General features: G+C 36.9%; 1 protein-coding gene and 1 non-coding gene across 5 annotated transcripts in view; both read right to left on the minus strand.

Annotated features, from left to right (window-relative positions):
* Window positions 1-1,517: 1,517 nt before the first annotated feature.
* Window positions 1,518-23,148, minus strand: part of COP1 (COP1 E3 ubiquitin ligase) — a 241,666-nt gene continuing 220,035 nt past the window's right edge. For all 4 annotated transcript variants that reach the window (XM_048224857.2, XM_026509296.4, XM_026509295.4 and 1 more), the window contains 2 exons: window positions 3,943-3,987; window positions 1,518-1,861 (listed from right to left, as the gene is read on the minus strand). In XM_048224857.2, the coding sequence (XP_048080814.1) occupies window positions 1,844-1,861; window positions 3,943-3,987 (63 nt within the window). In that variant the 3' untranslated portion in view covers window positions 1,518-1,843. The remainder of the gene's footprint in view (window positions 1,862-3,942; window positions 3,988-23,148) is intronic.
* LOC113263009 (small Cajal body-specific RNA 3) lies at window positions 21,627-21,767 on the minus strand. The gene has a single exon (XR_003319028.1). It is a non-coding gene; the product is annotated as a small Cajal body-specific RNA 3 (non-coding RNA).

Raw genomic sequence — 23,148 nt, forward strand, 5'->3', positions numbered from 1 at the left:
ATCTTAGAAGAAGGCTGCCTAACATTGTTCTGGTTGACAGGTGTACTTTTGAATGATAGTGACCTTTCCTCTCAAAACTGAGTCCAAAAGTTTATCAGGTGCTTCACTCCCCAAAATTAGTAAGATATAAATGTCTTAAAGCTCTGCAAACTGAAAATTTTACCTAAGTTTTAGGCAAACCGATTCGGTGGTAAAAACTGTCTGAATTGATACAAGACTATTTTTAACCTTTATTAATCTCATATAATGTGAACATTCATACATTTTGCTACAAATATTAATGTATTTGATAACAGAGTATTGCTCCAGACTCTGTTGGATGGTGTTATGTAATATATAGTATATGTACTCTATTACTTTTCTAAAATTTAAGAAGTTCTAAATTCCAAAACGCATTTGACCCAAAGGTTTCAGATAATGGAATGTGGACCCAATACTTTGAGTGTAGAAGGATACAGTGGGATATTTCAATTACCCTTACCATTCATATATTTATTCATACCAAGCTTCTCCAAGTGTCTGTTTTTATAAAATATGTGTGGGGTATAATTCTGTTTATATCTCTTTCTTAAAAGTGTTCACACTTTTAAAGGCTCAAACAGAAAACTCCACATTACTTTTGCTTGACCGGCTACTCAAACTACTAACTTCTTCCTTTTTACAAATTGAAAACAACACAAAATTAACTAGACAGTCTAAGATATTACATGGCTTGGTAATTTCAGAAATGGGGCTTCAAATTTTCTTCCTGCTAAGTCTGTGGATGCTTTCCTGCTACAATGGTAGAGTTGCATAATTATGAGAAAGATCACATGATCTTTAAAGACTAAAGTATTTCCTATTGGGCCCCCTTTCCAGAAAGCTTGTTAACCCCTGCTCAAAGTCACTGTTCAGCTGAGGATGGTACTAATATCTATGACTATCTGATAGCTATGATTTTACAAGTTAAAGGTGGTTTGTCTGCATTTAGGGCTTAAAGTATGTATAGGCAACATTTCAAAGGCAAAGACAATAGCTGCCACAGACTGACATTCCCTGTTTTTTTTAAATTAATTAATTAACTAATTAATTAACATAACTTCTGCACCCAACTTGGGGCTTGAACTCAAAACCCTGGTCACATGCTCTACCGACTAAGCCAGCCAGGTGCCCCATTCCCTTTGTTTGAATGTGGTCTCAACTGGTCAAAATGTTAGATTCTTGGTCAGATCCAGAGGGACTGAAATATGGTATTTGTTGATGATATAAATCTGGTCAGAGAATGAATTCATAAGGTAAAATTAACTAATTTTCCCACCTACTCTAGGAATTCATAAGGCAAAGTTACTAACCTTCCCACCTACTATAAACATTAAATTCCCTGGAAGGAAATCCATATACCTTTACATTTATATTGATATGCAGAATTCCAAAGAGGTTGGGAAATATGGACCTTACAAATTATTCAGAGTTCATGTATGTTACTTCTTGAAAAGATTATCTCTTGCTATCTTTGACAAAGACTTTCCCAGCTCAACTGCGGCTCAATAAACTTTTATTATTTTTTTGTTATTTATTTTTATTCAAAAGAATTTGTTTCCCTATCACAAAAATTAGATAACCACACCACCAACAGCAGCAAAGTCCATAGAGTTACATTGATGGTGGAGAGTTCACTGGGTAGTCCCAATGTCCCAAAGGTCATGAAGGAGAAAAGAAAAGGAAAATAAAAAATACTCAAAACAAATCCAAAACCCGTGATGACTTTGGGGAGAGACATCACATGACAGTTTCTGTCTTCTCTCATTGTCAGCTGCAGATGTATTTCAGCAGGATCAAATACAATGTAACTTGAGTAAACCCTTCATACCAACTCCAGCACCTAATTGGGGGGAAAATGGGGAAAAAAGAATCAGTTTAATAAAATCATTTTAAAATATGGAAACAGTTTAATGAATCTTTACTGTATTGTAAATGGAGAACCAAATCAAGAAAACTTTTTCTAACTGCTAAAATGCTAAAGAATTTGAAGGGATTAGACATTGATCCTTCCTTCCTTTCAACTCAACAGTTGCATGAACTCTTTCAGATTAGTTAGCTCCACAGTTAACTAGGGAGCCTTTAAACTACATAAAACATACAGATAAATGAACTGGGTGATAGAACGATTCTGAAATGTATGTTGGTATCTTTCCATATTCTTAAGAAAATTTTAAGTATTGCTACTCAGGATTTTAATCTATTTCTTCCACTGATGAAGAGTTTATAGCAATCAAAGTATACAGGATCTAAAATCTTGCCTTTTCCTAGTGCTTCATTCATTTCCTAGTCAATCATCTGATGTCAAGGTATTGTGTTAGTTATTACAGTTCAAGTCATATCTTATCATACGAGAAAGCTGTCATACTGCTAAAGGTAAAAAGCAGCGGCAGCAGCAGCAATGATCAGTTATAAAAACAGTTGAAGAAATGTCTAAGAAAGGACACAGAAGCTGAGGACAATTATAAGACACTGTCAAAAGGATTATGTTAGATGGAGACTTGCAGTGCTAGGTGGAAAGAACTGCAGGAGCAACTTTTCCCCTTCTGCTGTGCTAAGGCTTCACCTGCACCTGTGCTTCCATGATGCTTTTTGTCTTTTTATTTGTCAAGTAGCCAATTTAACAAAAGAGGTCAATGCCGCTGAACAAAATCTTAAGAGTTGTCACTTAGATTCTATAAGTACATGTGTAGTTTTGAGCTTTCTGCAGATACGTTAGCAATCTTAACTGCCTCAAAGACCAAACTTGCTGAAGAACAAGGTATAGCTTTTTCCATACATGCCTTGCCATGAGAATCAAGAAAAACTGAGAGATTACAGAGAGCCACATAAAACAGAGATTCCAAGACCTTCTACCATCTTGCTTGAGATTCCAGAACATAACACCAACCAGTTTAAAAGCCTGACTTTCACTTAAGTTGTCCATGGCTCTCTAGTGAGGCTTTCCAAATAGAGAAACTAGCTGTATAAAAAGGAGTATACATGTAAATTAGTTTGACCAGTTAACAGTGCAGTTCTGCTTTGAGTTTGCTCAGTTCATCTCCATAGAACAATGTGTTAGGCTTGGGTTTGCTCCCTTGGTTGCTGGGTCATTCTCCACTCAGGATGAGTGGAAGGAAGCCACAGCAAAATTAATGCTCAGTGGGAGAAGAAACAGATACATATTATTTTTAAAAGATCACTTCCTGATATTTCTGTATCAGCAGAGAATATATAGAAAGAACTAGCACCCACAAAATTAGTGCTAATCGAACTCATGTACTAACACCCTCTCCCCAAATGGTGTTTTGTTTAAAAAGGTCACTGCTCAGCTCAGGATTTATTTATCTAGTGTGTCATGCTCACGTGCAATCAGATAACATTATTTCTTCCTTGAGCTGCTAACTACAAAGAAAAATACGTGGAAAGCTATGTATAAAAAACTTGTGACTGTGTGACAAGAGATGTTTAAATTTTCAAATTACACTAATGGATGATCACATGATCAATTTTCAGTGCAATACTAAAATACCTTTTCTTCCCTTGGCAACTGAGGAAAACCCTACTTGTCAGGGAAGAAAAGGAAGACAAACATGAAAAAGAGAAGAGTAAAATAAGACCAGATATTTTTCAATCTGCTGAATGTCTAAGCATCCCATGCTCTATCTTGGACCTTGTCCACTGAATACACCTGCACGACTGAAGCCACAGTGCTTGAGCCATAGTGAATACTTTAGAGCCTTCATCTCTTCTTCATTCTGACCAGCTGTCGATCTATTCGACATTCATATAACCTCCCCTCAAAGCCATTTCACATGGACAGAGACCCATGACTTGGAATGATCTCTAAGGCTTAGTACAACTCCGTATTTCCATGTTATATATAGTCTGTTAGAGTCTAAAAATGGATCTGAATTTAAAATGAAGATGTATAACATAGCTTACCTTAATTGTACCCTGACTGTTAGCAGCAATCAACACATTGGACTCCTAGAAAAGAATAAGAACTTTTAAAGTATAGAGAAGGATTTCCTGGAGGGCAGTCCAAGAGAATAATCTCCTCTCATCCTTCTTTTTTCATTTCACCTTAAGACACCAATAGCATCTAAAGTGGAAAACCAACTTTAACATGTTTTAACTATGGATTTTAAACCCCAAATCCCGTATTTTCAGGATTAAGTTTGAATAAGAAAAATAAGATTTGAAACACAGTAGTAAGATTTCAAATATAAAGAAAAATAGATTACCACTGGAAGGAAAGCCAAGAGAAACAAAGGCTGAAATAAAACAAAAAAATGAGAATAATTTGAGAAAAACAAAGTGCATAATCCTTTCCACAGAAAACTCTTCATTCCTTTTCTCTCATGAAACAATTGATGTAATTGATATAAAAGCTGTCAACATCTCTGGCATAGTCTCTACGGACAGGTATTTGGTATCAGGAAACCACCAAAAAAAAAAAAAAGTGACTATTTATCTGGCAGAAGAAAGCTACGTTTCCTTTTAATTATTCAATCACTCAGTATATGCATTTTTAATAACTTTGATGATTAATTCAGTACAATTTAGCTATTGAACATATATACTATATTCTAAGTCGTAGGAAAAAACATTTCTCTGAAGAGTAAGAAGGGTGGGAAAAGGAATGGACAAGACTGAGTTTACCAGAGAATCTCATTAAGTAAGAGTTGGGGCATGCTTCCTATTGGAAACAGAGTCAAGTCGGGCTCTGGAGCTTGAAGTATATAGAAGTCTTTTTGCTTTTCAGAGTAGGCTGCTAAACGGGGGTAAACAGATTCAAAACTGACATAGAGGCCACATGGCAGATGGAAAAGACCAAGTCCAAAAAACAGCTACGAGAAATAGATAAAGTGGTCAAACCTCAAAGAAAGATTGGCTCTGCCTGAACATCCTACAGGATTCATGACAAAATGAGAAAGAGAAGAAGGAAATTGATTTGTACGCCAGAAAGTTAATTTAGCCAGTATGAGTTAAACTTTAGTTTCTTCAATATAAGAAATCTGTGCTCTACAAACTTACATATTTCTATTTTTTTAACTTTTCCTTTGATTCCTAGTAAAGTGACACCTAAAAACTGCTCATCTGGTTGCTACTGGTGTAAGAGAAAATAATTTCTTCCACTGTCTCCAAAATTTTGGGAATCAAAATATTCCTTGGATATAGTCAGTGGTAACAGCATCAATGGTCACAGTAGTATGAAGAAGTAATAGATTTTTTTTTTCTGGGGGTGAGCATGGGAATCGCTGATGATGGGGTTCAGGAAACACAGCCCCAAAATATGGCACCTTGACATATTTGAATATTTTAAGCTGAAGGAGTCTGAGAAAACAGCAGAAGCAGGAAAGTCACTCTGATCTCCCACTCACTTTACCCCTTTCCCCTGAAACATGTCATAAAACCCTCATGTGAGAGGTGCCTTTCTTACACCCGAGTGAAGAAGAATCCTTATCTCCAAAGACAAAGGGACACCAAGAAGAATGTGAACAAAGAGGACTTGCCAAGTTTCCCTCAACTTTCAACAATGACCTCATACTTCTTAATCTATCCACATTTCTACACCACTACCCACTCTTCATACACCTAGCATAAAATACAAAGGTCTATTTCTTTGGGTCTTCATTTCCTTATGAAGGCTCCCACGTCATGTAAAACTTCTATTAGATAAAATTGTATGGTTTTCTCCTGTCAAACCGTCTTGTATAGTTTGTTTGTTTGTTTGGTTGGTTTTTTTACTGGTTCTTCATTGTATTTCTTTTTTTTATAATAATATTTTTTATTATATTATGTTAGTCACCATACAGTGCATCCCTAGTTTTTGATGTAAAGTTCCATGATTCATTACTTGCGTATAACACCCAGTGCACCATGCAATACGTGCCCTCCTTAACACCCATCACCAGCCTAACCCAATCCCCCACCCCCTCCCCTCTGAAGACCTCAGTTTGTTTCCCAGAGTCCATAGTCTCTCATGGTTCATTCCCCCTTCTGTTTACCCCCACTTTTTTCTTCCCTTTCTTCTCCTACCAATCTTCCTACTTCTTATGTTCCATAAATGAGTGAAACCGTTATGATAATTGTCTTTCTTTGCTTGGCTTATTTCGCTTAGCATTATCTCCTCCGGTCCCGTCCATGTTGCAGCAAATGTTGAGAAATCATTCTTTTTGGTGGCTGACTAATATTCCATTGTATATATGGACCACAACTTCTTAATCCAGTCATTTGTTGAAGGGCATCTCGGCTCCTTCCATGATTTAGTTATTGTGGACAATGCTGCTATGAACATTGGGGTGCATATGGCCCTTCTCTTCACTACATCTGTATCTTTGGGGTAAATACCCAGTAGTGCAATGGCTGGATCATAGGGTAACTCAATTTTTAACTTTTTAAGGGACCTCCACACTGTTTTCCAAAGTGCTTGTACCAACTTGCATTCCCACAAACAATGTAGGAGGGATCCCCTTTCTCCACATCCTCTCCAACATTTGTTGTTTCTTGTCTTGTCGATTTTTGCCATTCTAACTGGCGTAAGGTGGTATCTCAGTGTGGTTTTGATTTGAACTTCCCTGATGGCTAATGATTTTGAACATTTTTTCATGTGTCTGTTAGCCATTTGTATGTCTTCATTGGAAAAGTCTGTTCATATCTTCTGCCCATTTTTTGATTTATTTGTTTCTTGTGTACTGAGTTTGAGAAGCTCTTTGTAGATCTTGGATACCATTCTTTTATCTGTAGTGTCATTTGCAAATATCTTCTCCCATTCTGTGGGCTGCCTCTTCGTTTTTTTGACTGTTTCCTTGGCTGTGCGGAAGCTTTTTATCTTGATGAAGCCCCACAAGTTCATTTTTTTTGTTTCTCTTGCCTTTGGAGATGTGTCATGAAAAAAGTTGCTGTGGCCGATGTCAATGAGGTTGCTGCCTATGTTCTCCTCTAGGATTTTGATGGATTCCTGTCTCACATCAAGGTCTTTCATCCATTTGGAGTTTATCTTTGTGTATGGTGTGAGAGAGTGGTCAAGTTTCATTCTTTTGCATGTAGCTGTTACAATAGCACCAAAAATCATACGTTATCTCGGAATTAACTTAACCAGAGACGTAAAGGATCTATATTCTAGAAACTACAAATCACTCTTGAAGGACATTGAAGAAGACACAAAAAGATGGAAAAATATTCCATGCTCATGGATTGGAAGAATTAACATAGTTAAAGTGTCTATGCTACCCAGAGCAATCTACACTTCCAATGCCATCCCGATCAAAAATTGACATTTTTCAAAGAACTGGAACAAATGGCCCTTAAATTTGTGTGGAACCAGAAAAGGCCCCGTATCGCCAAGGAATTGTTGAAAAGGAAAAACAAAGCTGGGGGCATCACAATGCCGGATTTCGAGCTGTACTACAAAGCTGTGATCACAAAGACAGCATGGTACTGGCACAAAAACAGACACATAGACCAATGGAACAAAATAGAGAACCCAGAAATGGACCCTCGGCTCTTTGGGCAACTAATCTTTGACAAAGCAGGAAAAAACATCCAGTGGAAAAAAGACAGTCTCTTCAATAAATGGTGCTGTCTTGTATAGTTTTTAGATCCAGCCAGGGACCCTAAGAAAGTTAAGGAAAACTCTTTCTTCCCCTACACAGATATGTTCCTGGGTGAGGTTCTCCCTTAAAACAACACATGTAGGGGCGCCTGGGTAGCGCAGTCGTTAAGCGTCTGCCTTCGGCTCAGGGCGTGATCCTGGCGTTCCGGGATCGAGTCCCACATCGGGCTCCTCGGCTGGGAGCCTGCTTCTTCCTCTCCCTCTCCCCTGCTGTGTTCCCTCTCTCGCTGGCTGTCTGTCACATAAATAAATAAAATCTTAAAAAAAAAAAAAAAACAACACATGTATTTTTGAAAACAGTAACAAAAGTAACATAGTGCTCACTATAGAATTAGTTTCAGTATTTACTTTGGGGAATTATAGGCTACTTCTGGACCGAATGAGCATAGAATTAATACTTCCATATGGGGGATGGGATGGAGTGAGGGGGCAGGAAAATAAATTTGGGATTTATTTACTCTTTTAGCTACCTGAATTAAGAAACTGGTTGGAGTGAATTTGGGGTATCATTGGGCAGCATAATAACTCACTCTGGGCTGGCCAAAAGGCACAATTTTTATGCCTGCCTCAGAAAACAACAAAAGCAGCACTGTGTGGTATCATATGGATCTCTTTCTTGAAAGAATTTTAAACAAGCTATGTGATACCACAACTGCCACCAGTGGACCTAGAAATGATTCTTCTGTGAACACCATCCACAAATGAAGCTACAAATAGCAATGACCAATCTAATTTCTGCCTGAGGAAAGACTCCGGTCTCTAAGAAAGCAACTGCCACCCACCATTTGATGCTGCAGTCATCAAGAATTGCTCCCTCTGTTATGGGAACAAACAATGTCGGGGCTATGAGAAATTTATAGCCTAAGGCACTCTCTCTTTCTGCCATTTTGGTTCAAGTCACCTTTAATACAAAGGAAGAAGGGGGAGAAAGCTGGTGGAGATAAGGACTCACTCTGGGGGGGAGGGGGATCTACCTCTACCAGTTACAGACCTTATGAATTCTATAACTCACGCTTTTAATTCTTCATGGAAGAAAAGCTTAGAAAAGCATAGTATATTATCATACAGTATGAAAAACTGGGCTTAATATAAATAAGAGAATCTCATCTAGTTAGATTATCACATAAGAGGAGTTTGAAGTCTATACAATCACTAAGCTAAACCAAGGAAGGACGACATCTGATAACTCTCCAAAATGAATAATGTTGTTCGTAACCTCAGGACTATTATGGCATTAATAGATGGTACCATATTACATGCTACCAGAGCATTAACTATAACATCTTTTCCTGTGGAAATAAACATCTCACTTACAAATAAGCCAACACAGCTGCCCAGCTGGAAGTGCTTTTGGAGACTACTATATAGGTAATAGGGTGTCCTAAGAATTCTTAGAAATACTCAAAACTATTCAAATTAACAATGAAAGAAAAATAGCTTTACATCTCAGTATGCCTCTCCCTCAAAAGACCATGAACTTTTATTTTTTATAAAGATTTACTTGTTTTAGAGAGACAGAGAGAATGAGTGTGTGCCAGAGTGGGGGAGGGGCAGAGGAAGAGGGAGAGAGCATCCTCAAGCAGACTGCCTGCTGAGAGGGGAACCCAACACAGGGCTGATCCTAGGACCCTGAAATCATGACCTGAGCTGAAATTAAGAGAGTCACCTGCTTAACTGACTGAGCCACCCAGGTGCCCTAAGACCATGAACTTTTAAAGGGATTTAGGATTAAACTGTCTTTTAGCCAGAAATTAACTTCTGCATGCAACAGAAAAATAAAACCAGGTATTTTACTTCAGCACAGAGGTATGGAAGTGATTTATATTATTATAGTTTTTGAGTGATTCTTGTTTGCATTTTGAACTGGTAATTCTTAGCTGTAACTAAAGTCTGCCACAGGCCTAATGTACATAAGTTCTGGCTCAATGGGTTGCTTTTACTTTCTAAATAAAATTAAAGTGCCAGCCAGTAAGTCTCATTATTTTTTTCTTTCTTAAAAACTGGCAGTTTAGACAAAAAAAAATATTGACAGTTTGCTGCAAAACTCTCCTCAGGGTTAAGCTAATAGTGTACCTACCATTTTCTTCTTAATACAGAGAGATTAAAAAAGATAGTGGAAAAAAAGAGCAGTAAGTCTTTTATAAAAATAGAAGACATAAACACAAACATATACCAATTTGTTTAAAGTCAGTGATACTGTACTAACTTACACTGAGACAAAACTAACACCTACTGGAACAGTTTTCTCTTTGCTAGCTTGCCTATGAAAGTGCCATTATAACTAATACGGTACAATCCCGAGCAAGCTCACTTAGTTTGCAATTAGAGCATTTATTCTTAGAGATTGACATAAATGATTTTGAATGTGAAATAATTTTACTATAGAAATGAATATGTTAAAAAAATAACTTCCATTTCTGGTTGTGAACACAGTAAACAGAATGGATTTGCTGTCCTACTATCAGTAACTAGAAAACTGAACAAAATACGTAAGACAACACTGGGTAACAGGCCGTATAGGACTATGATCCTTACAAGAAGGGAGTCCTGTAATTGCCCTGGCTCTCTGCTTGGAGGCAACTTCTGAACCACAAAGCAAGAAGGGGAATCGAAACAGAGGAATCTGTAGGCAGACCACAGCGGACTCACTAAGTTGAGGAGAAAGATGTAAGTTCAGAGTATCCGTAGGGCAGCTGAAGTTTGTAGGGCCAAGTACCACAGGAGAAAGTGACGTAAAAGTAGAGCTCCAGGAATCTGCATGGGGGTCTGTCTCCTTGACTGTATGTTGTTATAATAAACTACACATGAATAGGGTTAACCTGCACAAGGCCAGGAAAATAACAATGAACAGGGAAAGTACAACTACTGACAATCTATAATAATATTATCAAATGCCAGACTTCACACAGAATTAGGAGATGTCTGAGCTTTGAGCAGCCACAGTGAAGAAACCTCACTGAACAGTTAGGGCATTCAGCAAGAGCCCCCAAAGGGTCATGCTTTGTTAGTAAGGCTAAATTAGCCTTAAAGTAAATGTTTCTCTAGACCAAGGATCAGCAAACTATCGCTTACAGGCCAAATCTAGCCTAATGCCTATATTCTGTATCTCAGTCTTAATGGAACAGAGCTCTGATAATTGATTATACGTAGACCATCTACGGCTGCTCCTGCACTAGCGTAGCAGAACTGAGGAACTGCAACAGAGACCGTAGGGCCTGCAAAGCCTAAAATATCTGCAATGTGGTTCTTCAAGAAAAAGTTCGCTGACTGCTACTCTAGAGTCACCCTAATAAAATTTAAAAACAATGTCAAAAAAATCAAGTTTACCTCCAAAAACAACTTTCTATCAAAACAAACTTTGGGGCGCCTGGGTGGCTCAGTTAAGCATCTGCCTTCGGCTCAGGTCATGATCTCAGGGTCCTGGGAAAGAGCTCCTTGGGGAGTCTGCCTTTCCTTCTCCCTCTGCCCCTTCCCCCACCTGTGTGCTCTCTAATAAATAAATAAAAATCTTAAAAAAAAAAAAAACCCAAACATTAAAACTTTTTTCTTTTTATAACTGATTTAAAAAATCTTTTTATTTTAAAAAACAAAGGTACAAAGTAAAAGGAGGGGAAAATGTACTATGCAAATATTAATCATAAGAAAGCTGGAATGGCTCAGGGCATCTGGGTGGTGCAGTCGATTACACATCCAACTCTTGGTTTCTGCTCAGGTCCTAATCTTAGGGTTGTGAGATCAAGCCCTGTGTTGGGCTCTGTGCTCAGTCCAGAGTCTGCTTTAAAAAAACTCTCCCTCTGCATCTGTCCCTCCTCTCTGTGTGTGCTTGTTCTCTCTCTCTCTCTCTTTTCAAATAAGTATATAAATCTTAAAAAAAAAAAAAAAAAGCTGGAATGACTCTTCAGAAAAAGCGGACTTCAGGACAAGGAATATGACCAGGGATAAAAAGGGACATTTTATAATTAAATAAGGGTCAATTTAATTTTTAAAAAATCCTAAATGTATTTATATCTAAAACTGAGCTTCAAAATACACAAAGCAAAACTGATGGAACTGAATGGAATAGATTTATGTTTGGAGACTTCGATACTTTTCTGTTAATAATGCAAAGAATTAGCAGACATAAAATGAAAGATATAAAAGACTTGAACAATATTACCAAAAACAAATTGAGCAAATTAATATTTACATAAATCTCACTTAAATGGCAAAAAGTATACATTATTTTCAAGTGCATGTGAACCATTCACCAGAACAGATAATGTGCCAGGCCATTAAACAAATCTCAATAAACTTAAAAGACTAAAATTATGCAAGCATGTTCTCTGACCAAACAGAACCAAACTCGAAAACAGTAACAAAAGGACACCTGAAAAATATCCCTAAATATTTGGAAATTTTAAACCCAGGGCTCAAATAAGAACTCACAAGGAAATGAAAAACTATACTGAACTAACAGATACTGAAAACACAACACATTGGGACGCCTGGGTGGCTCGAGTCGGTTAAGTGCCTGCCTTCGGCTTGGTTCATGATCTCAGGGTCCCGGATCAAGTCCCACATGGGACTCCCTGCTCAGCGGGAAGTCTGCTTTTCCCTCTGCCTGCTGCTCCCCCTGCTTGTGTGCCCTTGCTCTTTCTCTCTGACAAATAAATAAATAAATCTTTAAAACAAAAACCAACAAAACATAACAAAATTTGTATAACATAGACACAATGGCACTTAGAAAATTCTTTCTCTAAATGCCTGTAATAAGCAGAAAGGTTTAACATCAATAATGTAATAAAGTACAGCTGAAGAAGATAGAAAAAAGCAAATTAGACATAACATAAATATAAACATGATAATAAAAAGCAGAAATCAATAAAATAAGGTAGAAATTATTAAAAACAAAAGCTAGTGCTTAAAACAAATTGATAAATCTCTAAAAAAAGATAAATATAAGTTAACAATAACAAAATGAATGAGGCGATTATCACTATAATCCTACAGTTATTAAAAAAGATAGAGAATAAATATAAACCACTCTATGCCAGGCAACGATATGTATAAATTCTATGAAAGATGCAAATTCCCAGATACGACAGAAGAAAGATAAAGTGAGAATAAGAGGAGAAAGGAACACTTCCAAACTCAGTTTATAAGTCAAAGTCACAGAAAGACATTATAAAAAAAAATGCAGACCAACTGCCTTCACAAACAAATATAAACCCTTAAGAAAATAAACAGAATTTTGCCACAGACAAAAAGAATAACGCATCATGTCCAACTGGGATTTATCCAGATATTCTAGTTGGCTTAACATTTGGGGAAAAAAGTCAATGAATGTAATTCACCATTTTCAACAGAACTGGAAAATCACATAATCATAACTGACACAGAAAATTCATGACAGAATTTAATACCTATTCATAATAAAAACTCCTAGCAAATGAAGAACAAAGGAATTCCCTCAAGGTGATAAGGAATTCCTATGAAAAACTTTTAGCTAACATCACACTTACTGGTGAAATACTGAACTCGTTCTCTTTCAGACTGGAAGCAAGGGAAGGATGTTTGCTTTTACCACTTCTATTTAACACTGTACCAGAGGTCCTACTCAGTGCAATAATAGTCAAGAAAAAGAAAGAAAAAGCACACAGATGAGAAATGAAGAAGTAAAATTGTCTTTATTTGTAAATAACATGATTGCCTATGTAGAAAAGCTTAAATCTTAAAAGAGCTGCTAAAACTAATAAACTGATCTAGCAGGGTTGTCAGATATGATGTCACTGTATCAAAATCAATATATTTCTATAAATTAGAAATGAATAATTAGCAAATGGATTTTAAAAAGATACCATTTATAATGGCATCAAAAACATGAACTACTTAGAGACAAGCCTAAAATATGTGCAAGACCTACACACTGAAAATAAAAAACAATGTTGAAAGATATCAAAGAACACCTAAATAAATGGACAGACACACCATCTTCATGGACTCCCATTAAACAAGAATGGTTTTATGTGTAAGCCTTGGTACTCATGATGATAAACATGTTTTAACTAGAAGAAAGACAACTATTAAACAAAAATCAGATTATAGCCCTTTTCTTATTTATTTTTTCTCAAATGTTAAAACTGATTTCTCCTCTCAGAATAAGTAATTTTGTAGGAAAAAATGGAGATAAAAAATTTTCTGTTAACAAATTTGAATATTTAAACCAAGTAGAAAAATTCTCACAAAAAAATGACCAAAACTGAACAAGAAGACAAAGAAAACATGAATCATCTAACAGGCATAAAAATAAAAATGAGTCAACTGTCAAAAATTTTTTTCTATCTCAGGCTTACACAGCTTTATCTACAAGCTCAGTCAAACATTCAAGAACAGAGTACTTCTAATATCACATGTATTTGTCCACAGAAGACTCCTTCATTTGTTTCATGAAACTTAATATAATTATGAAATCAAAATGTGACAAGAACAATGCAAGAAAGGAAGATTACAGGCCAATGTTATTCATGAAAATAGATGAAAAAATCCCAAATGAAACAGCAGCAGGTCAATTTTAACAATATATATGAATAATACATCTTGACCAAGTTGGGCTTATTCCAATGAGGTAAGATCGATTTAACGTTAGAAAAAAAATTATCACATCAATATTTAAAGATTATTACATCATCTTCAATAGGTACAAAAGAAAGCAATATACTCCAGCTTCATTTATGATGAGAACTCTGTGCAAGCTGAAAACTGAAAGAAACTTCTTTGCAAGGTTTCTACAAAAATCTTAACAGCAGAAAGTATACATAATCATGACATATTCAAAAGTTTTCCCTTTTGTGAGTAACAAGATGAAGATGCCGGGCGCCATCACGTCCATTCAACATTATACTAGAGATCCTGGCCGTCAACATAAAGCAAAACGAATAAAAATTAGGTATAAAATTGGGAAAGTAGAAATTAAACTTTCATTATTTGTGGATCATATTATTTTGCACATAAAATATTCCAAGAATGTAGAAATGGATAATTAAAGTTAGCAAGAGAGTTAATAAGCTGCTGGGTTTTAAAAAAGGGGACAATAACATACCATTCCTCAGGGATCATTGTGACACCTTTCTTTCTCTCTCTTTAATATTTATTGGTTTACTTGAACTGGTAATATACATATGTGGTAAAAATTCAAACAGTACAAAGACTAGGGAAAAAGTACCTCTCACTCCCTTTTTCTGAATCCCTGAAGTAACTACCATGATCATAAGTGAAATCTTTCCAGATAGGCTTAGCATCGCTCCTGTGAACTTCAACTGTATTATATCAAGCACACCTTTGGGGCTTTCTCAGGATGTAAAAGAATCTTAAGTTTTCTATCTGGTGATTCTACTCTCTCCCTACCTTGTTTGAGTTTCAGGTAACAAACAACCCTACTTCCAACTTGGGATCTCATCCTTGTTGGTAACAAGCCATATTTTATATTCAGTTCTAAGCCCTTTGATCACCTAAGAGAAGCCTCTAGGTTTCTCTTACAGAAAAGGCAACTCCACAGAGGTCCCTTCTCTATTTCTGGACATATTATTAATAGGCCCTTAGGATGAAATGGACCTGACTATATAAGACAATCCATATTCTGAAAATTAAATTAACAAAACATGTGGACAAAAACATGCTATATAGATAGACAGAGCGGCAAAGTGGAATAAACAGTCAATGGGGTCACAAACACTTAAGTTCAATGGTCTAACACTTCCAAACTATGTTATCATGGACAAGTTACATAACCTCTCTAAATCTCAGTTTTCTCAACTGTAAAATAAAACTGAGCTAATAGAACTAATGAAGGGAAGGGAAGCGGACTAATAGAGTTGTTATTAAACAAGACACATATAAATATCTGGCATAGAATATGCATCTTATAAGTGAGCATTTTTAGGGGAAAGTTGTGTTTTGTTTTCGTTTTTGTTTTTGTGTTTTGGAGAGAGAGTGAGGGGTGGGCAGAGGAAGGACAGAGAAAGAATCTTAAGCACGTTCCGCACCCAGAGCAGAGCCTGATGTGGGTCTTAATCTCACAACCCTGAGATCATGACCTGAGCCAAAATCAGAAAGTCAGACACTTAGTGGACTGAGCCACCCAGGCACCCCAAGGGAAAGCTGCTTCTAGTTCCAGGTAAGAGTTTAAGAAAAAGAAGATAGTCAAACTGTCAAAAATCATGAGAAAATGAAAGGATTGTTTAGTAATAATGGGTTTTTGGATTTGGCATTAGATGACCTGGTGACCTCAAAAGCAACTCTACCTGAAGTTCAAGTCTGTAGCATTAAGGGCCTTTGCACAAGTTCCCAGAGCTAACTCAGTCTTTAGGACTTGGCTTTTACAGAAGCTTCTGAAAAAAGCTTTCCCTAATCTCCAAGGTGATAAAGGTAACTCTCTACAAATTGCTTCCACAGAAAGAATATATGTCTATTATCACAGCGCTTTCATATCATGATAGTGGCTTCTGTATAAAGCTTATTAATTTCATGCCATTTTATTCATCTATCATTATCCATCCATTTACCATTAGGGTAGATATTATATACCAGGTATTCTGCTATGTACTGGAGTTCTGGAGGTGAGTAAGATATGATGCCTGATCTTGAGATTATAGAGTAGGAGGGGAAATGGACTTTGAAAGAGAAAACTACTATATTATTATAAGAAATATAGAGTTCACAGAGGCAACTGAGGAAGCAAGAAGGAAGTGATCCTCTATGTGGGAGGGATAAGAAAGGCTTCATACATAAGACCACAAAGGGAACATGAAAAAGTAACAGCTGAAATTTCTCAAGAGAAAAGACAGAAGATATTTTAGACAAAGTGACATGGTTGTGCCAATGCCATGAGTTTGGGGGGAAAATGGTGTTTTGGGGTGATGACAAATTATGAGTCAGTTTGTATATTAGTTGATTAGATGAGAAGAACAGGTTGGGGTAAACATGTAAACTATTTTCTCATACCAGAGTTAGGATTTTATTTACGGATAACAAGAGTCAATGGCAAGGAAAAGACAGAATTACATTTTTTCTAATGGTGTTCTATTCCCTCAGTGATGTCTCACTCCCCTCCCACACGCCCCAAGGCACCTAGAGTCATTGTCTTTAATCATATCCCTTAATAAAAATCTTAAATCCACATCTATTAAGTTAAGGAAGTGCAATTCTTACAAAAAGCAAAAAACAAAACAGAAGGTTGTATGCCAGTAGGTGGGAGACAATACCTGCATCCTTGAACATATTTCAAAAGTTGGGGATTTTTTTTAAGTAGGCTCCAAGCCCAATGTGGGGCTTGAACCCACAACCCTGAGAACAAGAGTTACACGCTCTACTGACTGAGCCAGGCAAGCACCCCTAAAATTGTTTTTCTTAAGCGAACACACTGAAACACTTTCATTATGATGATGATGATGATTTTTTTTGAGAGAGCGAGCGTAAGCGGTAGGGGGGTGGGAGGCACCCGGAGATGGAGAATCTCAAGTAGACTCTGCTAAGCACAGAGCCCAACATGGGGCTCAATTTCATGACCCTGAGATCATGACCCGAGCCAAAACCAAGAATCAGATGCTTAACTGACTGCGCCCCAATATACGTTTCTAAATAAACATGTTTGTAATATGTGAGGCTAACCTTAACATTTTTTAAAGGAAACTGAATACAGAAAAAAAGTACTGATTATTTAATAACCTACCTAACGATACTACTTCTAATCTTTTCTCAGTATAATTCACTCTACACACTGCTGTGAAAATATTCTCATGTGATAATTTCATCTCCCTGGACAGTGGACTCTGGAAACTTACTAATGCCTACATAAGAAAACCTACACTTCCTTTTTCAGTATGGCATTCGAGATTATATAATCTGGAACCGCTCTCATTTCCCAATAGTTTCTACCCCACCTTATTTAGACTACTCTATTAGAAGTTTCTTAAACATCTATTGTAGTTTCTCTCATCTACATCTTTGTTCATACTGTTCTCCACCCTGAAGGAGGTGTAGCTAAAAGAGTGTGGGGTTTTGGAGCCAGGTAGAGCTGGATTCAAATTCTAATTCTACTACTCCTTATTTAGTTGTGTTATCTTGAGTAAATCAGTTAACTTCTCTGCGCCTTAATTTCACTTGTAAACAGAGGTCAAAAGTATATACCTTAGATTTATGGTGATGACTTGGAATTAAGATAGCACTTAGTATATAATGCCTGGTTGGCATTATGTACTAAACCAGCTAAAAAGATGCTGGTTTATGGTCTTCTGTCCAGGATTTCCTTTACCTCTGTCTTCTCACTGCCAGAAAAGAGTGCTAATTTGGAGTGATGACTGCAGGTCACTTCATATAAAAGACGACATATACTTTAGGCTCTTTTCACACCAAGATTATAAACATCAAATTGGGACTTTTGCCTCATTTTTTTCACTTTGGGTTGGGATGGAAGGGTAGTGATATTTATATTCAAAATACATCTGGAAAATTAGAATGGCTTTTCCCTTCATATGTGAGTTCATGGACTCTGTATACGGCCAAATCTGATTTTGACTCAGGATCCTGTAGCCACGGAACACATTAAACGGAATTTGCCCTTTCAGTTTTTCTGTTCGTGCGTGATCGACAGTTGCTTTATGAACGTCCTCTTCCTTTCCCTTGAGTTGAGATGCAAATACAATATGCAGAGATTTTTAACAGTTTTTCTTCTATCAATGCTCTTTAAGTGATACTGTTCAGTTATCCAGTTTCTTCACTCTTTTATTTTCTTCAAACCATCTAGACTAGAGTCCTTTCTTGTGTAGAATCTGGTCTTTTATGGATCTCCCTAGAAATATGATTTTAAGTGATATCACTGGAGAACAGGGCTTGGCCACAGAAGTAGGATGGAAGAGAGTGTTCTATAGTCAGGATATAAGGCCTTGCCAGTATTCTACTCTTCCCTGACAATCCCAATTCAAGATCTGGGAGATCTGGTGTTTCTTCATCACAAGGAAATATTTTCAAGATCATCCAGTCAAATCCAAATGCTCTCTTTCCTCCCTACTGGTATCCTTGCTTAAGATGACAAGGGATACCTATCTAAGCATAAAGATTATTATGAATAGAATGATACAGTCATAACCTACAATTAATAAAATGGGTAATTATTTTAATAAAATATATTATCTTCATTACATCATACTTCATTTTTTTAAATTGGTTCAAACACCTGTTCTTATAACTAACTTATCTAATAAGAGGAAATGAATTACTTTGCTAATAAAAAGGACTTCTAGATTTGGTGGCTTATCATATTTTCATAGTCAACATTTTTAAGCCTTTAAATAAGATTTTTCTGAATGAATAGTGGAAACATCCCATATTGAAGATATTTTTATAATCACTCTAAGACAAAGTGGACCAGATTCTTTTAATGGCAAACTGATGATGCTCTAGGTGCTGGATATTTCCTATACCTATGACTAGATTTAAGAAAGGATAGTACAAATCAAACAGAAGACATAAATGCATTTGAAATAAATTTTATCTAAAGATAAAAGAGCCTAACGTGATCATGACTATAAACACAAAATACGAGCCCACTAAATTTTACCACTGGATCTGTCTCTACATGAAAATTCACATTCATTAAAAATGATTTGGTTATAAACTGTTCCTCTTTGGGAAAATGACCATATACATATATACAAATTGATCTACAATTTCTTTGTAGGACTTCTTCTAAGATGTTTTACCATTTTGAAAGGCTAACAGTATATCAACAACTTAAGACTTCAAAGTAGTCCAAGAATCACGTCTAAGAGCCAATTTAGAAATGTAATGTGGGTAGAGAGAAACACACACACAGGAAGGGAACTGGAAGGAGATCCACCTCCACCAAAAATCTACCTCCCCCAGAATCATCAGATTGTCACCTTTCCTCCCTGTCTCAAACTAATTTTTTTTTCTGTCAAGACCTTTTATATTTGGTATTCAAAGGAACTGTGTTCAGGGGCGCCGGGGTGGCTCAGTTGGTTAAGCAACTGCCTTTGGCTCAGGTCACGATCCCAGGATCCTGGGATCGAGCCCTGCATCGGGCTCCCTGCTCAGTGGGGAGCCTGCTTCTCCCTCTGCCTCTGCCATTCCCCCTGCTTGTGCTCTCCAGCTCTCTGTCAAATAAATAAAAACCTTAAAAAAAAAAAAAAAGGAACTGTGTTCACATTCAGACCATATATAACACAAAAAACTGTTTTCAGGAGTGGATATTAAAACTATTTACCAACAGAAAGAGGCACGAACTTATCAGAAAAAAAACTAATATAGCTATATCATTAAATATCTGATTGTCCCTGATTTTAGTATATCCTTGGCCATAAAAGTGGTTATAATTCCATCTAGTCTTTAAGTATAACAGGAAAGACACAAATATTTCATCTTATAATGGGATTTAAAACTCATATTCTGAGGATCAAACTCTGAGCTTCCACAAAACCTCAATTAGCAAAGAAGGACGTATAACTGATGGTACTGGTGCAATGTACAAAATACTTACTTGCCTTCACATTTGAATAAATCCATCTCTAATTACTATGTCAGCTTTGATTTGTTATATAGGAGTATCACTTGATTCCTATATTCATATATCCGATCTGAGTAGAAACCAGCTGTCACCTACTAGATTTACCGGAGGAGAAAGTTTGGGCTGTTTTGGGCATATATGATCTGGCAGCGAAAGGGTGAGGGAACATATGTAGCTACATGGAAGATGAAATGGAAGAAATGGTAGCAAGCAGATTCAAAATGATGAACATATTGCAAAGGCTTTAAGCACACAAGGTTAAGTACTACCTTTCCTGGCCTTGGAAATCCTAGAAAATGAAAAAGTGGTGAGGACACCTCTCAAATATTTTTGTAAACATACCTTGAGAAATATTCAGTCATAAGTCATTCTTTTCCCCTTTGAATTAGACCTCAATAATATTTATGTTCATGATTTTTAGTCAGAGGTCATTTTAATGAAGGGTCTTCAATCTAGACTTTAATTTCTTGTGTAAAGAAGCAGAGCACAAATAATACAAGTGAGGGACACCTGGGTGGCTCAGTCGATTAAGCATCTGCCTTTGGCTCAGGTCATGATCCCAGGGTCTCGGGATGGAGCCCCCTGTCCGGGGGCCCCCTGTCCAGAAGGGAGTCTGCATATCCCTCTCCCTCTGCCCTTCCACCTGCTTCTGCTCTGTCTCTCAAATAAATAAATAAAATCTTTAAATATAAAATCTCAAAACTGTTCATCAAAATGAAGAGTACACCAATGACTTCTAAAAAGTTTAGAAAAATAAGGCTACTTATTCAATAATTGTCTGATACAGTAATTGCTCAGAGAAAGAACTATATGGGGATTTCAGAACCACAAACAAGGACAGATCCCCACACAATTAGTTATAAATAAACCCAGCTGTGGTTTGCTCACAGCACACCTTGGTACCATGCATTAGCAATGCTACTGCAGCCCCCTCCCCCACTACCCAACCACTGTCCCCTGCTGAGAACACACACACTGAAAAAACTAAGATGTCAAATTTAGTGCGAAGAAGTTAATACTTAGTAGCTAGCTTTTCCCTGGTGATGGTCATTCCTAAAATTTGTTATAGACTTAAAAACATAAACTATTTGGAAAAAATCACTTTCTTAATGACAAATCAATTCCTAATGAGAAAAACGTCATGGAAGCTACCTCTGATTAGCTTCTTCATAGCTAAAATATTGATTGACCTCTACTGATAACCCTGATTAGTTAAGCCAATGGCCTCTCAGAAAAATAGTATTCCTATATTCAGTCCACGCCCTGGCTGTAGGTTCCTTAATCAAACAAACAATACCTATTTTTAAAACCATAAAATATCTATAACCCAATTAAGATGGATGCAGAAGTAACCTCACTTGGTTGTCTATTAAAAATCCAGTACACTTACTGGCCAAGACAGTAAAACAAAATAGCGCAGAAAGCAGTACTTGGAATGCTGGTTATAAGGTTGTATGGAGGGGAACGATCAGACTTAGCCAACTGTCCTAAGCCAGACAGAGACCTCCATGTTTATGTAGGATCACTGCAATTTGTAGACAAAAGGCATTTTTCCATTTGTCCACACGGTTGGTTCCTGCAGGTTCCATTTTTGGTGTGCTTCACTATTAAGAAGCCTTCAGTTATCCAGTCTTTTCCATACCAACTTCCCAACTGCATCGGATTCTCATTTAAATACACTTTAATGCATTCAAATAAACTATAGGGGAAAAAAACAGGATTCAGACAGATAATAGAAAAAGAACCATTAAAAAAAAACACGCAGCATATAAAGTTAAAGTCATCTTTACTCTGGGAATGAAGGTTGTCAAGAACATGTACAAGGGAAGGAGGACTGAGATACAAACACAAAAAATCACATACAGCCACCACCTTTCCTTCATTACCAATGCTTTCCAAACTCTTCTCCCTTCTCATTACCCAGCCCAAATCAAGTTAATTTTCCTTGCCACATAACAACTCAAATATTATCTCTAGACACCCACAACTTCCCTCACATATCAACACCTCCGGACCCTGAATGCTCTCCTGAATAAAGCTTGAGAATAATGTGCTTGCAATCAGATACCTGACAGAAAACAATTACTCCATACTACCAATCAATACTGCGGAGGGCCTCCAACCATGGAACTGTGCATTTCTAAGGGCACTACTTGCACAATTCCTCCAGAATACTCTGGCAAAACTGTTTCAAGAGTTCTGTACTACTTTAAGGATACCATGTAATACAGAAGAAACAGCAATGAATTTAAGACATGTGAACCTGGACTGTATTTTCGTTCTGTCATAGTACTGGCTTCACCTTCTTGGAAACTCAATTTCTTCAACTATAAAGCACATAATTTTAGGTACTTCATGGAATTTTTATGAAGACTCAAAGGAAACAGTAAAGTATCTAACCAAAAAAAGAACCGGCATATAATAGGCACCAAACAAATATGTGGCAATTATTCTCAATAAAATACTATAACCTAAATTTTTTTTTTTTTTAAGATTTATTTCTTTTAGAAAGAGAGAGCAGCAAGGGGTAGAGGGAAAGGGAGAAAGAAACATAAGCAGACTCCACGCTGATCGTGGAGCCTGATGCCTGGCTCAATCTCATGACCCTGAGATCATGACATAAGCCAAAACCAAAAGTCGGATGCTTAACCAGATGCACCACCCAGACGCGTCAACCTAAATTTATTTACAATTAAAAGGCAGCTGGGGGGCACCTGGGTGGCACAGTTGGCTAAGCGTCTGCCTTCGGCTCAGGTCCTGGGGTCAAGCCCCATGTCGCGCTCTTTGCTCAGTGGGGAGTCCTGCTTCTCCCTTTCCCTCCCCAGCTCATGCTCTTTCTCAAATAAATAAATAAATAAATAAATAAATAAATAAATAAAATCTTAAAAAAGAAAAGGTAGCTCTCTGAAGTATGACTGTCCTAGTATATCATAGTCACCATATTCATGATCTTATAAAATTGATTACAAAC

This window comes from Ursus arctos, unplaced genomic scaffold (assembly GCF_023065955.2).
Source record: "Ursus arctos isolate Adak ecotype North America unplaced genomic scaffold, UrsArc2.0 scaffold_2, whole genome shotgun sequence".
NCBI classification, from domain to species: Eukaryota; Metazoa; Chordata; class Mammalia; order Carnivora; family Ursidae; genus Ursus; species Ursus arctos.